This window comes from Hemicordylus capensis, chromosome 1, assembly GCF_027244095.1.
Source record: "Hemicordylus capensis ecotype Gifberg chromosome 1, rHemCap1.1.pri, whole genome shotgun sequence".
NCBI lineage: Eukaryota > Metazoa > Chordata > Lepidosauria > Squamata > Cordylidae > Hemicordylus > Hemicordylus capensis.
The window spans coordinates 149,300,316-149,317,622 of NC_069657.1; the positions used below are offsets into that span (position 1 = coordinate 149,300,316).

Sequence of the window (17,307 nt, forward strand, 5' to 3'; positions counted from 1 at the left end):
CTCGTACTTTTCTTCACCGGCCCAGCGAAGAAGTTGCCAGCACTGCGAACGAGGCGCCAGCGGAGCACCGTCGTCGCTATGGAAACAGGACGCGGAAATGAGTCGCTGAGTCTCCCGGAGCAACCAGCTATGGCAGCCGAAGAGGAACATTATTAGTAAAAGGGCTGGAGGGTGGGGTTTTAAGGAGGAAGGCTGAAGAGCAAGCCCAAAGGAAGCGGGGTTGGAACGGGTGGTGGGGGGCACTGTGAGAACTACTACAGGTTCTTAAACAAACGATACAGTGAGGAGTCGAGGACGCCCGCTTGTTTTTCCAAAAGAAAAGAAAACCTAATAGGCCCTGCTTCCAAGCAGGGGGTGCAGAGAGGGAAAATTGAGGAGCAGCAAGCTCTCACTTAAATTCTGGGGTGGCGGCGGGGGAGGAGAAAAACGTGTTTCGGAGATTAAAGACCTGGGTAGGATGAGGAGGAAGTCGGGACTCCTCAGCTGCTTGGAGGGAGGGATCTGCACCCTTGCTTCCAGGCTGCCCAGGCAACAACGCAGGACAAACGCTCTTTTGGTGCCGTCGTGGGTGGTCGATAGTCTTCCTGATTGGCTCTCTTCTCCTGCCTCATTATGTGATGGGAGCAAATAAGGGGCTCGAGAGGCCGGAGGGGGCGAGGCGTGGCATAGTAGCCCCCCAGCCCTCTCCTCCCCGCCCCCCCGGGGACCCTGGAGCAAGTGGACGACCTACTCAAGTTACTGCTCACCACGTTCTCCTAAAGATTTGCATTCCAGAAGAGAGTGTGGGTGTGTATTTTCGTGTAGTCGCAGCCTTCCCCTCACAACACAAAATGCTGGACTGCCTGCAAAGGTTGTAGGCAGGATAGCAGCCTCAAAGATGGATTGAGAGTAGTCGGTTGCCGGCCTGACTGAGGAGAGGATAATTATCCCTCAGGATAACTGACTGAGGGAAAGATAAGTGAAAGAGACAGAGGCTGAACTGAAGGAAATGTAAGAAAGTATGATGATGCTATGATAACTAGGGAGAAACACCAACAGTGGTTACTGGGAGGTAGGGAAGTGAGACAGGCAAGGCAGTGGGCTGATTTATGCATTATGGCCCCATGTGAAGGTTGTTGAAAATCCCTCCTTTGCGGTGACATTCCATGTAGTAGATGTAACATTTAAAAGCTTCACCAGGTGTGTATTGTTCCAGCAGTGTGCGGCATCTGCAGGCCAGTTCTCCCTATCGCTGGTGGCTGTACTAGCATGCATATAGTGTGCATGACTGGAAACACGATCATAGCTTCATTTATTAGTTTATAAGTAATGGAACTTATTGACATTATGCCCACTCCATTGCTAAGGAGAGGGACTGCTCTTCAGCCTCTGTCTAGGACTCAAACTGCTTAAAATAGCTCTCTGGAAAGATGGGTGGGAAGGGGGCCTAAGGCCAGGCTGACTGAAGGAAGCAAGGCAGACTAAAAAGCAGGAACCTAAAAACAGATATGAGAGATGCCACAAAAGGCCAAGGAACAATAAGGTGCTGTTGACAAAAAGAAAAACCGGGGGAGTTTTGGAAACACAGGGATCAATGAGACAGGGGCCAAGGAAACCAAAGGGGATGGTTTTGAAGGAAGACTGAATTCCACATATCAGTTTGAACCATCAAATATCTGACTGCACTGTAGCGTTCTAGTCATAATACAAATGACATGGCAGCTGTCAACTTGGCCTTTCAGTGGCCATTCGTGTGGATGCTTGGTGCAAAGTCAGGCAATAGCACATGAATTTGATAACGGCTGTCTTGGGGCAAAAGCACAATAGGCATTAAAAGCAAACAGCTGCTGAACATGGATGCAGCCCTTCATTCAGGGTATCTTCATGCCCCTAGGAGACAGACTGCTTTATAAATATCCAGTGGCTGATGTACTGAAGAAACTTATTCAAAGTAGTCCCATTGAAATTTAAAGGACAAGATGAGAAGACATCCTCTTAATTTCAATTAAATTACTTTGAGTAATTTTCCTCAGTTTGTCAGACTCTGAGATACTCTTGGAAATGCAGTATTGTGCTGTTTCTAATGTAACCCTAGGATTTCAAATCCATCCTTGAAAAGAAGCTTTGCCTTAGTGACAAATGCCCAAGCTACAGTGTGCACATTCCCAAGTTTGAAGTTCCCTAGAGGGTGCCTCTGGGCTCTAGCAACATCCTTGCAGGTGCCCTTGGTGCTGTCGAACTGTATTGGTTCTATGCCATGTAGAGAAGGGTAAAAATGTGTCTTTAATGGGGTATGTCTGTTTACATTCTGAGTCATACGGCTAAATGACTGTAAATCAACCCTTTCCCCTCTCCCTGCAGTACCACCCTCCCCTCAAAACTGGAGGGGTGCCCAGATGCTGCAGAAACAATCTCATAAATAAGAGCCACTAAATAACATGCTTTGTGTGGCAGCAGGGAGCCACAAACAGACTCTGCATGAGCTGAATGCTGCCATCGATCACTTTAATGGGTGTACTCTGGAAATTAAACCTGTCATAGCCCATCAAGGGGAATGTTTCAACCTGTGACATCCTGATATGCACACTCCTTGCATCGTTTTCTCTGCCTCATGCCACCTTCCCCATGTGCTTCCACTTAACCTGTGATCTTTGCTCCCCTGGAGCTCTGATGTCAGGTCATGAGTTTGGTTTTAAGGGTGCGATAGATCCTGGTTCTTCCATCAGAATCCAATGGTGATGTGCCCAAGAGGGCATTTATTTGCTCGCTGACTTATTTGATATAAGCATGCATGCATTATTCTAGAGCAGGGGAAGGCAACCTTATCCCCAGCCACAATAAACTTCAGCAACAGCTGAAGAGCCAAGGTTGCCTACCCCTGTTCAGAACAGGGTCTGTAAAGGAGGACAAGTAGAAGGTTGTTCAGGCCAGTTCAGGGAGCACAGGATATAAATGGCCTTGGAATGTCAACAGACTGTGTTACGGTGTTCATTTTTCAGGATGCTTAAACTAAAGACTGTGTGATAGAGTGTTCCTTTTTCTTTCTAAGCAGTAGAGTGGGACAATGGTAAGCGTGTCAGACTAGGAATGAGAAGATCTGGATTCATATCCCTGTTCTGCCTTGAAGCTCAATAGGTGACCTTGGGCTACTGATTATCTCTTCAGCTTCCCTACCTTATAAGGTCCTTGTGAGGGTAAGTGGAAGAACCATCTATGTTGCTCTGAACACCTTGGAGGAAGAATAATGAGGAAATGAGCTTACTGTAGGGGATGATAGGTGTGCTCCTTTTTACTGTCCCCTTTTTATGTGAACACATATGTCTTCGAACATAAGTAAAGGTGCCAGGACCAGACCCTGAGAGGGGTTTTAAGAACTGTGTGGAGAAAAAATATTCAGCTGTTCCTGCCACTGCAGCACATTGGTATGAAAGGGCACACAGCTAAAATTTTACTTTCCACACAACAAAGGAGCACCAATAAGGCTTAGACCTAACTGTAAACACACGATAGAGAGAAACCAGAGCCTCAATTTAACATATATATATATTCACAAAACTGAGACAGGAAGTGACAGGTCTTGCCACGGTTGTTTAAAATAGGGCTGAATACCTGTTCCAGCAGTGACTCTGTATAAGTCTTCATTTAGAGGACCTCATTGTTTAATGGATTGGTGGAGGAGAAGCTCATTGTTGCATCTTATCTTAAACATACTTACCAGGAAGTCCCATTGAAATCAGTGGGACATTTTAATGTAAATTTGGCTAGGGACAAGCTAGGATCAAGTTGTAAATGTTCAAAAACATAAGAAGGGGGACATTCCAGAGTGGATTTTATTTAATTCCTGCTGTTATTTTGAACCAGTAGACAGAATATTAACACAGGTACAAGAGGAACATAGTTGCAGTTGGTCATTTCAGCCTCTGTGTGTCACTGTTGCTCTGCAGAGCCTCTGTCTGTCACTACCAGAAGGAGCAAGAAGAAGAATTCACAGCACCGATTCTGAGGCAGGCCTCCCTAGGAAGTTGAAAGCTAATTAGGGGAGATCTCCCTGAATCCTCCTCACTGATACATAGTACAGTTTTTTCTTATGTCCTCATGTCAGTACACTGCATTTCCCCGATCAAGCTTTGCTGGCTGCTGCTGGCCAGAGTGGCAAAACACACTGAGTCCTGACCTGATACTATTAAGCTGTGTGTAAGCTGTACTTCATGTTACCTGAGAGAGAGAACTCACCATGGGGCTGCTCCTGGAAATCTGTTTCCTGAAAACCATATACACTAAGAAACAGATTCAAAGTGGCTAGAGCAATGTAATGTTTCACTAAAATCAACTCCTTTGTCTTGGGAAGAGCATTTCCCCCCTCAGTCATTTGTGTTGTATAATATTTTGGCACTAGGTCTCCAGCTTCTTGAGATTTTGCAGGTTTGGGGATGTCTTACTGTCTTTATGCTTAGTTTTTGCCGCCCTTTTGAAAGGCGGTCAACAACTAAAAATTCGCTCCTTGCATACACATCAAAATTATTCTGAGCACCGTTTTCTAGGCTCGTGACTCAAAATCTTTATGAACAGGCTAGCTGGCCAGTATTCCACTCTAGCCAACTACTAGAGCAGTTGGCTAATGAATAACGTATGAATTTGAGGATCTTTTATAACAAGAGTGAGCTGACTTCAGTCCTGCATGGCCTTTTCTCTCTTTCTTTTTTCCAAGACCCACCCCATCCCCATCCAGTGTTCCCTCTAACAGAGCTTCCCAGATGTTGTTGACTACAACTCCCATAATCTCCAAGCAGAGGCTATTGAAGCTGGGGATGCTGGGAGTTGTAGTCAACAGGATTTGGGCCCCCACCCCATGATTGCTGTGCTATAATTTACAATGCAAGAGTGCATATGCAGGATCTCATGAATGTTGAAGCACAAATAATCTGTGTGAAATGATTCTAAGTATGCTCTCTTGCTTAATGGCACCTGTCTTTCTAGATCAGATCAATACGATCCAGCAGACTCTGCAACAATCCCAGCAACCAGAAGGCACTGGGTTGCCTATCTATCAGTCTATCTTCAGTCAACTCCTACTTTATAATAATGTGTATATTTTTCAACATTGCATCATTCTGTTTAGTACATATTACCTCTGCTGGAGCAGTAACAATGACTGTGACTTTCTAAATGGTCATTGCTGAGTACGTTTATCACAGTATTAGCATCATTATATTTTCTCATTTTGTGAAATTGATGTCATTAGCCATTGTTAATATACTATAGCAATATTAGGGTGTGCATGTGTGTTCTTGTTTCTTTTTTTCATCTGTAGTTTTTTGTTTGTTGTGATACATAACTAGTTTTAACTGAGTGTTTGAATGTGATTGGATCAGTGAATAACTCCAGGTATTTATCTGTATATCAAAGGTTTTTATATATGTCTCGACTGGATACCCAGAAAAAACTGGGCAGCAAAAATGGCTGGGAATATAGATTGGATGAGGGCTTAGTTAGTTACTGGGAAGGGTAACTAAACAATTATATATTGGCTATAGGGGCTCCCAAGAGTTCAGCAAGATGTTTGGCTGCCTTATTAAGAAGGAGGCTATTTGTGGAACAAGTGGAGTATAGGCTGATGAATGCTTGTAGTTGGGTGATTAATGAACACTGAGGTTACTGAGGTTTGAGGCAGAATGACATAACATAGGTAAGGGTTATGGTTGCAGTCATGCACACTTTCCTGGAAATGAGCCCCACTGAATATAGAGGAACTTCTGTGTAAACATGCATAAGATTGCACTGCACATCTTACTGAATCAACTCTTGTAGGCTTTTAGCCCACACTTGCTTGTTCACCAAACAGACATCCAGGGGGGGAAATGAAATAAAATCGATCTATTCCTACATGTGACATGTTAGCAGAGTATTTCTATATTAATTACCATTCATTTGGATTTGCCCAAAGAGAAAATCTCAGGTTTCAAGTCTCCCCAATTGTCTCTTTTTTGTTCTCAAAGTAAACAAGCAATGAACCATCAAGCCTGGTTATAAAAGAACACTAATTCCTTTTATTTCTACTCTTATATTTTATGTCTCATTCTGAGAGGGCGGTAACACCTACATATGTTTTGTATTCAAAAAGTCGGATAGAGCCATTATTAATGATGCTATAGGGGGGCATCATAGCAGCTTCTGCCTGCCTGCTTGCCTGCCAGGCTCTACACACATTGAGCTAGCCTGTGCTAGTGCATTGCCAGAGCACCGTTTATACCAAGCTAGGAGGGATCCACGGCAGTTAGTCAGTCAACAAGTGAGAACTGTGGGATGTGCAGATACTTCGCCCTGTGTCCATACAATGTAACATGTCTTCTCTCATTATGCAGATGATACACCACACTGAAACTGCAGCCTGAGCTTTTTGGATTGAGGCCTCATTCCTTGGAAGCCCACCAGTCCTTCCTCTGGTAGGATAGGATCTCGCAAAGGAGTGGAGTTTCATCTTGTCCTCACTAGTCAGCACTATGCCTATAAAGTCTACAGTCTTCTTTCTGCCCTGGTGCAGTACAGGCTAAAGCGATAGAGATGGCATTCATGGTACTGGTATTAACACACAGGTGGAAGGCTTCTCAAGTCTTTGCAGAGATAGTCTGGCACATACAAAATCTGAAAAGCAAATCACTGTCCCTTAATATGCTGAAGGAATGCCTTTATACCAAGGTGGAGACACACTCCCCCGCCGAAAACACTAACAAAACAATTACAAGTTAAATATATTCCAAACACGCATAAATTAAGTGGTAAAGTCTCACCAGGGCACCAGCCCAGGCACTGTCTTTTTAGTCTATTTGCAGAAGGAAGGGCATCAAACCATATTTGGGTGGGCTAGAGCTGGTTCTCTCTGCTGGTTCTGGAATGCTCTCACTGCCCTGCTTCTGGGATGATGGTCCGCTCATAACAGCAAGCTTATCTCCCTGTGAGTAGAGCTTTGCACAACCTCCTCCTCCTCTGAGCACGAGGAATCTGGACTGTAGCTGAAGTTGTCAGCATTGTGGCGCAGGAGTGGAGTATTGGTGCTGTGCCTGGTGAATTCATCGCCACCACTCTCCTCTCCCTCCTCCTGCTCGTGCACTTCTCCAGACAGCAGTTTCTCCGAGGCCTTGCTCACACCCCTCTGTTTCTCAGCCTCAGCTTGCACCACCTGCTCCTTGGCCTTCCGACTACGCTTCCATTTCATCCTACGGTTCTGAAACCAGATTTTCACCTATGAGAGATGGACAGACAGATGGTGACAGCAGCTCCATTATGAAGACAGTTCTTCATAACCCTTCCACACTCTGATAAGTCTAACCTTCTCCCATAGCTTCAAAAGTCTAGATCAGGGGCAGGCAACCTTGGCTTTTGTGCTGTTGTTGAGCTACATCATCCCTAGCATACACTGTGGCTGGGGATGATGGGGGTTCAACAACAGCTGGAGAGACAAGGTTGCCTGCCCCTGCCCTAAATCTTTTCAGATCCTGTCCCGTTATTTCTTCCACAGTTCCTCTCTACTGGCCCAACATGCTTTCCACTTGAGCCAGACCTACCCCATGGAATAACTACAATCTTCTATTATTTGTCCTTTCCTTTATAGACCATTGGGCAAGCTATGGGAGGTGTCTGTTTTCATTTTTTTCCCTACAGAGCTGCTGCTACTTTATAGGGGTGTGCACAGAACTGGTTCGGAGGATCTTTATGGGCCTTCAAACTGGTTCAAAGAGGAAGACGAGGGCAACGGGGCGGCAGGGAGGTACGCTGCCGCCCCAATTGGCTTTGTAAAACACGGACACTGGCAGGGGGAAGGTGGCAAGAGGGGTAAATGCACCCTCCCCCACTCAAAGAGAAACCCCTGCCACCTTTGAGCCTCCCCGCCGTAGTTCCATGCACATCCCTACTACTTTGTGAATTTAAAGGTAAAATGTGCCATCAAGTCGATTTTGACTCCTGGCGCCCACAGAGCCCTGTGGTTGTCTTTGGTAGAATACAGGAGGGGTTTAACATTGCCTCCCACTCAGTATGAGATGATGCCTTTCAGCATCTTCCTATATCGCTGCTGCCCGATATAGTACCCGTGGGATTCAAAATGGCAACCTTCTGCTTGTTAGTCAAGCATTTCCCCACTGCACCACTTAAGGTGACTCACGTTGTCAATTTAGATAGCCCAAAAAGGTTATCTGTGATGAAGTTTCTTGCCGCTTTTGTCAAGGAATATTTCAAGATATAGGTCCTCAACCAAATGTTGCACCTTGCCATTGGAAAACGTAAAGGCTACAACTTCTATAACGTTTGTCTAATTTGATGCCAAGAGAGTTTATCATTACTGGAAGGGGATAAGACCTGTTCTTTCTCTGCCTTGGAAGACAAAAAACCTGCCATTCTGAGCAGTGCTTGAGTTATGGGAGGAAAGCTGGGGGTCCTTTGCAAAATCGTAGAACTTTAGAGTTGGAAGGGACCTTGGAGAGCCTCTAGTCCCATCCCCAGCTCAGTGCAGGAAACTGCTACAACATCTCCAGCGCTTGTTCAGCACCTGTTTGAAAACCTCTGGTGAAGAGCTCCCCACTGCATGAGCCAGACTGTCAAACAGGTCTTACCATTAGAACAAGTCTACTTTTTCTATGTGACAGCCCTTGAAATGGAGGAGAGCTAGTCTTGGGGTAGCAAGCATGAATTGTCCTCTTTGCTAAGCAGGGTCTGCCCTAGTTTACACTTGAAGGGAAGACTGCATGTGAGCTCTGTAAGATATTCCCCTCGGGATGGGGCTGCTCTGGGAAGAGCATCTGTATGCTTGCATGTAGAAGGTTCCAAGTTCCCTCCTTGGCATCTCCAAGATAGGGCTGAGAGAGATTCCTGTCTGCATCCTTGGAGAAGCTGCTGCCAGTCTGTGTAGATAGTACTGAGCTAGATGGACCAATGGTCTGACTTGTAAAAGGCAGCTTCCTATGTTCCTAAATATTTGAAGAGGGCTACCATATCTCCCCCTAGTATTCTCTTCTCCAGCTAAACATAGGCCCCATCCCCTAACTCTCTCCAATTTTAGCCAGATCTTTAGCCTTCTAAAACAGTAGGGAAAGGTGCCAGGCTCCCGACCTCCCTGTAGCTGGGAGACTGCAATGGGATAAAAATGGGTGAGAGCAACCACAATGTCCTAATGAGAACTGGATTGTGTGGATGGGGAAGTATATGCTAGCTAAGAACAATAGCATATGTTGCAAGAGTAGAAGCAACCCTAGCATGATTATTCTGTGTAAGCCATCTTGGGGATCCCATCTGGCTCAGAAGGTAGAAAAGAAATCAACCAAACATTTATGCACACTTTAAGTGGAAAGATCCCAATGATAGTTCAGGAAGGAGGAGCAATTTTTTAAAAAATGTTAACTAAAAAGTGCTCCTTGTTCTGGTTTTGCTCACAAATGAAATTGATTTTAGAGCCCAGAAATTTGCCCTATCTACTTCATGTTAAACATCAGCACTTTCCATATGTTGCTTCAGGACCTGTGTAACAACTGGGCATTTCTCCACCATTTTTGCAGGCAGGGATAATGGGAGCTGTAGTACTAAAGCTGGAGAACCTCAGGTTGGACAGCCCTGCATTATAATAAACTCCCTGAAGGAAGAATTGTCACTTCCCCTTTATTCCCATTCATATTCATTACTCTGTGCTTCATTTAAACTCCATACAAAGTAGAGGAGGGAACTCAGTTTCCTCACGGAAGTGCATACTGCCATCATTTATTTATGTTCTAATTCAATGATCCCAAATACTCAATGCATTTGTATTTTGGCTCCTTGACTGGGTGATCTGTTGGTGCCCACTGCAGTTCTTTCCCTCAGACAACTCTGAAAACCATACTGACTCTTTTCCATTGGCCTCCTGTACCTGTGTCTCAGTCAGCATCAGTGATGTGGCCACCTCAAAGCGTTTGGGCCGTGATAAGTACTTGTTGATCTTGAACTGATTCTCCAGCTCAAGAAGCTGCTGGCTGGTAAAGGCTGTCCGGGGTCGGCGGCATTTGCCCATCAGGCCAGACTGTGGGGTGGCTGGAAGGGAAAGAAAGAGTCAGGAAGGATGCACATAGCCCAGAGAGATGTGGCCAGGAGCAGCTGCTTGGGCAATGAGAAGCTGTGCAGCTGTTCCATGTGCCAGAGAAAGGAGGCACATACATACATACATACATACATACATACATACATACATACATACATACATACAGTTTAAAAACAACAGGCCTTCCACTGCTACCCCAAAAGAAAACCAAGCAGTATATTGCTGCTTAGAGCTAGATTGAGCAAGCATATTTGCAGAGCGACAGAAAGATGTTCAGAGGTTGTCCCTGTATGACACTTGCTATCTTATGCTGGTAGCATTTTCTAATGTACAGCATGCAGCATGTTTTTGAAATGTTATTTTCATTATTCTTCATAAGCACCATCAATGTATCCAGCAATCTGCAGAGTTTCATAAACTGCATAGATCTTACAATATTTAATATGCAGATCCCTTTGAACCATGTAATGTATTATTGGTGCTTTAGGACAAGTCTGTTATAGTTGCATTAAAATAGAAGAGGATTTTTCAGCAAGTTGGTCAAACTTTAATGAATTGTTTATATTTTGAAGTATAGGGCATATATCCTTAAGGAAGGTGGTGTTTTTGTTTGTTTAATCCCTTCTTTTCCTCCTGCATTGGTTATATCTTATGTTCAAGCTGTGTTTAAGGGATTTCTCTCTCTTTCTTTCTTTCCTTCCTTCCTTCCCTGGTTATATTCACATGTATTATCATTATCCTTGATTATGTTTACATACTGTAACTTTATTGTAATAAAGAAGAAAGGGGGGGGAGAGTAATTCAACTTCCTGGTTGCATTAGGAAGTCACAAGAGTGGAGGGAGCAAAGCTGAATTCTACACACTTCTTTTTCACTTTCACTGGTCCTGCTCCAGTGTCTTGAGCAGCAGCCTGACATCCAGGCATTAAGCAGTTGACATCTTCTCAGGAACAGCTTCATCTCCTAATTTATTTATGTCAGGCTGCTGTTAGATACAGGATCAGTTTAAAAGATGGCAACCCTAGATGAAATTAGCGTTGTGCCAAATGCTCGTGTGCAAACACTTCTGCAGCAAAAATAATCATTTCAGAGGGTGAAATAGTCCCCCAACCTCATCTTTGTTACTTCTTTCAACCTTGTTCAATTACTGCCTACTTGGTAACTCCTTTATTACCCACCCCATACATGATCCAAACTGTAATCATGGCCAACATGATGACATCTTCACATAACCAATCAAGTGTAGCTGATTTGTGACATCATAAAGCCAAATCCAAGTGGGGGCAAGAAGCATAGCCCTCACTCTGAACTAGCAGATATTTTCACCTTTGGTCTTAGAAATCCCCCAACAAATCACCAAAGAGAGACACTGTTTGCAGAAGGTTAAAGTGGGGTGTGTGTGTGTATCCCACATTCCCTCAACTCTTAAGGCTCGCTCCCCTAATTTATTCCTCTAGAAGCAAACATTTAATAAAGGGGGGAAAGTCTGTAGTAGTCTTCTCCTACCACCAGTGGCATTTGGTTCTGTATAGAAGGCCTAGCCAACTCTGTGGGGAAACATAAACCTGACAGCCCATCGCCTTCCCTACCAGTAATGATTTTATTGCCTGGCTGATATTAACCTGCTTGATATGTTATCAGTGCTCATTTTAACAATCACAATCAATTCCGTTGGTGAAATTAAACCTCCTTTATTAGCCTAAGGTGTATTTAATTACTCCCAGCTGTCTCAAGCTGTGATAAAGGCAGCCCTCCTCCCCAGAGGCCTGGGAGCACCTATCTTGCTAATGAGCCTTTATCAGAGCACACCGCTGGATCAGGGGGGAAGCTGAACAAAAGAAGCTTTGAGGGAGACCGCATGCCCCACATCGGCAGAGCAGGGACCTTGCCGCTTGCTCTCTGCATTATCACCAACTTTATGAGCTGCCTCAAGGATTAACTTTTACTGTCCTTCACTAAATAGAGAACAGACATTCAGTGGTGAAAGTGGGTAGGAACAGACAAGTACGGGGTGCCAGAGAACCATTATGGGAGTTCTAGATAAACATGCAATTGCTTTGATCCCTGCGAAATTGGGGGGGGGGATGGACTGGTCTGGAGAGGGAGACTGCCACTGAGCAGACTCCCTGCAGTGTGTGTGTCAATACCCTCAAACCCTGCTGGTATTGCCAAGGAGGTAACCCTACTTCCAGAGCTTGGGTTAAATGAGTTTCTTCATCCAGCCCCCACCCCAAATACTGCCAGCTTAATCATGAGAGTGAATGCATGTATATCTAGAAGCAGCCAACAAGGGGTTCCTTTAGCATTAGCTTTCAGCCCTTCTTGCTCCAATTACACAAAGTTGCACATCTTTGGCCATCTGGCTGCTATTGGACTACAACTCCCATCATCCCCAGCCACAGTGGCCAATTGGGATGATGGGAGTTATAGCCCAACAACAGCTGGAGGGCCAAGGTTGTGCTGGCTGCCCTGCTCTAACTGCTTTGTGTTTGAGATTCTCCTCTCTCCCAGCCTTCTGAGTCACACAGGGCTCCTTGCTGATCCTGCCCCTGCCGGGAAGTTGTTGAAATGGATTTGATTATGTTGTGATAACATGATGTGGCAGCGTAAGCCTGTTAATGCAATTAGTCATCCAGGTTTATTATTATCATCATCAACAATAACAATACTGCACATTCTGAATCTTTGAGCATAGAGGCCCTGATGCAGCTGAAGTTGCTTCATTATGACCAAGGCGGAAGGATCCCTAGGTCCATTGACTTAGTAGCATATCCCACTGAACTGAATGGGTCTTACTTCCAAGTAAGCATCCATCGAATTGGGTTGTACATCCCACAGAAACCAATGCAAAAGTCACTCATCATCATTAAAATGTATATACTGCTCATCCTTAAGCTCAAAGCAGTGTGTGAATAATTAAGGTAATTGTTTTCAGTGTCACTTAGTCATAGCTAACATTTGTTGGATTGGCACTGAATATATTTATTAAGGAAACTAGCACCTATTTTTAAAATTAAAATAAAAAGCTTAGACTGTTCCACCTCTATACTGTTTCTAGATTCTGTAAATGGAATAAGACAGAGCAGAACAAACATTTGCTTCCTCAAATTCTCTTCTGCAAATGTCAGCACCAGACATTCAGTGATATTGATATTTGTCACTTGATTTCCACGTTTGATTCTGATATTGGACACTTTTTGATAGTTCCTATGTCATGGTATCTAGCATTGGGCAGCAATCAATTATATTTTGTATTTGGCAGTATTTCATAGCAGATATACAACAGTGTTTCATATTCAACTGTATTTGATAGCTGGCATGCTGTGGTACTGTCTGACAGATGGCCACTTATGAGAGTTTGATGCCTAGTGATTAAAAGGGGCAAGGGATGCCAACAATTCAAAAAGCTCTCCAATGCTAAGGAACACTCACATTGAGTATTGGTATTTGCATTTCTAATCTAAAATTCCATATACAAAAGCAATGGTAAACTGATATTTTGGTAATTTTGGATAGTTGCAAATATTCATAGTTTCTGCTTCAGAATAAGAGATCTGGATCATGAAAGCTCTATGAGTTGACTTGGCTTTACCCCACATTTGGAAGTGCGTCTTTCTGACCTGTTTGCAAGGGCCTATTAAAACAACCTTAAAGTATCAGTGCCTTTCTCCAGCATGCTGGGAGGCTGAGAAGGGAAGAACTGGTTAGCTCTTCAGTGTGTAAAACTCCCAGGAAATGTACTTTCTTTTATACTAAAAATTCCAAAAACATGACCTTTGAGGTCTTCTAGAATGTGACAGCAGAACACAAATATGACACTAACACATGTGCCTGTTCCTGTTAATGATCTACATTTTATCAGCATCTGTGCAATTCAGCCCCTGCCCCTCATTTGCACCTGAACTTCTAGACTGGATTGTGTATTGGATTTTTAAAGGCAACAAGATTTTGGGTAGGTTCCAAGAAACCATAGGTTAGCATATTAGATTGGTGTGTGTGTGTGTGTGTGTGTGTATGTGTGTTTGCAGCATGATCTAAATATGTGCTTTCAGATATGAACACACTTTTCTGTATTTGTTTCAGTGTTATATACATAATACATAAAGGCTCCAGTCAATTTAAGCATGATATGAACCCTATCAAAAGCAACAGGTTCCACGAGACCAATAATTCAGTCCTGTGCAGAGGTTGGTGTGTCTGCACCCATTAAAGCTAATTAGCTTACTTGGACCTAACTCTGCATAAGATTGGCTGCTTGTTAGTCATGACTAATTCAGCAGGATTCAGGCCATTTGAATGACATTTATTTATTTATTTATTTATTATTTATTTAGAATATTTGAATATATCATTCAAATATATGGAATCAAACACCAACATTATTTTAAATAAGCTGAAATTGTATTTAAATTATATAGAGAACCCTTTATTGTGTACAGAAATGCTCATTTTTCTTAATTCTGACATGATCTAAACTTTCAAATAGTGCCTGATAGATACACTTAAGAACTTGCTGCAGGAGTAGATTCAACAACTCATCCCATACATACACACATGTGAGGCCTAGACGGAGGTAATGTTTGTGGATTTGTATGTACACACAGCCACACACACACATCCTGAGAGATTTTGGTGTCTGAGGCAGAACATGCAAGTGGCACCCCACCACACACACACAAACACACACACACACACACAAAGATAGTCACCAGAATATAAACTAGCAGTGCAATCCTAAGCAGGTTTTAAGGAGCAAGGCTTATTTAGTACAATGGGGTTTACTCCCAGGTAAGTGTGCAAAGGATTGCAGCTTCCGTGGCAGACATTTCATTGTCCTTGGAACTCCAAATTCTGCTGATTGGATTGTTATCAATGGTATTCCTAAACAGACCAAAGTCTTCCTGGATGTGTAGTTTAGCAAGTAGTCTTCCTTGATGTTTCCTATGAATCCACCAACAACACAACCACAAGCAGCTATTAATCCAGACATTCTATTGCCCATTTTGCCCTGGGAGAGACAATATTTTATTTTATTTTTATTTTTACACCCACGCTTGGTATACATGGGTATGTTTATCCTCACACCAACTCTGTGAGGTAGGTTCGGCTGCGTATGAGAGAGAGGTGAATGTTCCAGAGTCATATCCAGTGAGTTTCACACCTGAACGGGGATTTGAACTCAGGTCTCAAGTCCTAGTCCAACACTCTTAACTACTGACTATTAAATATCCTCTATTCAAGAGGCTTGGCCTGGGAAGAAGATAAATGGCCAGCTCTCATCTGATCCATACATGTTTGATTTCAGGAGAAAACGATAATGGGATTTTTAATTTTAATTTTCAGATTTTCATGCCATTATTCACCCAGCTTCTTTTTTAATTAACCAGATCGCCTTGCTACGTGCATTCTTTAATGGGCTTCATCACAGTTATTAAAGCACTAAACTTCCCCCGATAAATCTGAGCTCTTAATGAACCGCCTTGGTGGTCGTCAAGGCAGCGGGCAGGATCCTTGTTTCATTGTGGAGCGGGCAGCGACTCGGCTTCTGACTTTCAACAGGTTTTAGGGGAGCCCATTTTTACATTGTAAAATTTTAAAAATACCACGACAGAGCATTAAAAAGCGAAAAACGGGGGTGAATATCTTCAACACAGATAAGTACAATAATATCTGTGTAACCGCATAGTGGCAGCAAGCATATCTCAATCGAAAAGATAATTAGAGAAACTAAAGAACGTCTTGGAGTATAAAATAAGGGCGAAAAACCCAAAGTGAATGAAAACTTGTAGTGAAAACATGTCGAGAAAATGTTCTAATTCTTTCTTTATCCAAATGCCTGTGTCCAATAGAAGAAATAAAAGTAGGTAAAATAATATCTTTTATTGCAGCATGGAATCTAGTATAGGACTGTGCAAGGTTCAAGTTTCACAGAACTCTTCAACAAACTAAATGTACACATTGTTCACACACTGTTTATCTCCTGTTCTTTCGGACTATTGATGTAATCTCTATCTCCAGCTGCCTCCATACTGCATTGCGGCTTTAAAATGTTATTTGATTTGTTGATTATTATTTCATTATAAGGTGCTATAAAATCACACAAACACCCCACAACTTAAATTGAAATATCTCGATCTCCGATTTTTCCCAGTGTCTTGTCAGCGCGAAAAGGAGCAGAACCTCACCCCAAGATCTGTCGAGGAGATAAAAGGTTCCATTGGCTTTTCGGGTTTTAGTCGATTAGCCAAGAAGGCTGCCGGTGTCGTCTATAATCAGCCCCCATTCCCTACAGTGGTTTAGGGCTGCAATACTTACTAGCTGCAATCCTTACTTGAAAGTAAATCCCACTGAACTTAGTAAGACTTACTGTCTAGGTCAACATGCCTAGGTAGACTTGAGCTACAGAGAGGTGCAGTCAAAAATGCCCCACATTGCTGCAAGACAAGATGCAGTTCGCGCTGCCTGCCTGGGTTTTCACTCGCTCATAACCGAGTCCTGCATGGTTTCTTGCGGTGTTTGGATTCCGATCCCTTGGATCAGATCTTTCTGGTAGCCCAGAAATGCGCTCCAGTCCCGGATTCCACGAAGCGAGACCAGGCTGTGCACGCGGCAAGAAAGACTGCTGTATAACCCAATTACCTCACATGTTTCTTATGACGACTGGATCCTTTCACTACGAGCCAGGTCAGACTCCGCGTGTAAATTTGTCACCAGGATCATGTTTCTCGCATTACTACTACCCTACTGAGAATATGTATATACAGCTCTTCAACCCGTTAAAGTGGTTTACATAGATGGCATACATAAATAAGATTATCTCCTGACCCCAAAGGGCTCACAATCTCAAAACAAAACAACAACAACATAGGGACATAAGAAGCTGCCATATACTGAGTCAGACCATTGGGCCATCTAGCTCAGTATTGTCTACACAGACTGGCAGCGGCTTCTCCAAGGTTACAGGCAGGGGTCTCTCTCAGTCCTTTACTGGAGATTCCCCGGAGCGAACTTGGAACCTTCTTCATACGAGCATGCAGGTGCTCTTCCCAGAGCGGCCCCATCCCCTAAGGAGGAATATCTTACAGTGCTCACACATGTAGTCTCCCATTCAAATGCAAACCAGGGTAGACCCTGCTTAGCAAAGGGGACAATTCATGCATACTACAAGACCAGCTCTCCCCCAGCCCCAGTAGATACCAGCAACAGTCACTGAAGGGATGCTGTGCTGGGGTTAGATAGGGGCAGTTGCTCTCCTCCTGCTAAGTATA

The 17,307-nt window shown here is 43.6% G+C and overlaps 2 protein-coding genes and 1 long non-coding RNA gene across 6 annotated transcripts in view; 1 reads left to right on the top strand and 2 right to left on the bottom strand.

Moving 5' to 3' along the window:
- Positions 1-77, bottom strand: part of CFAP65 (cilia and flagella associated protein 65) — a 78,689-nt gene extending 78,612 nt beyond the window's left edge. For 2 of the 3 annotated variants that reach the window (XM_053261969.1, XM_053261950.1), the window contains exon 1: positions 1-77. The gene's annotated coding sequence lies outside the window, so the exon portion shown is untranslated. The other variant, XM_053261959.1, reaches the window with a different exon arrangement.
- On the top strand, positions 49-7,604 carry LOC128329966 (uncharacterized). Of its 2 annotated transcripts, XR_008309880.1 has the most exons (3): positions 49-786; positions 3,032-3,173; positions 3,924-7,604. It is a non-coding gene; the product is annotated as an uncharacterized LOC128329966 (long non-coding RNA). The 2 variants fall into 2 exon arrangements; XR_008309879.1 differs by having other exon boundaries at positions 3,032-7,604.
- Positions 6,842-17,307, bottom strand: part of LOC128329962 (motor neuron and pancreas homeobox 1-like) — a 21,896-nt gene continuing 11,430 nt past the window's right edge. Inside the window, exons 2-3 of the mRNA XM_053261984.1 lie at positions 9,872-10,032; positions 6,842-7,219 (exon numbers count right to left, since the gene is read on the bottom strand). Coding sequence (XP_053117959.1) covers positions 6,908-7,219; positions 9,872-10,032 — 473 coding nt within the window. The 3' untranslated portion in view covers positions 6,842-6,907. The remainder of the gene's footprint in view (positions 7,220-9,871; positions 10,033-17,307) is intronic.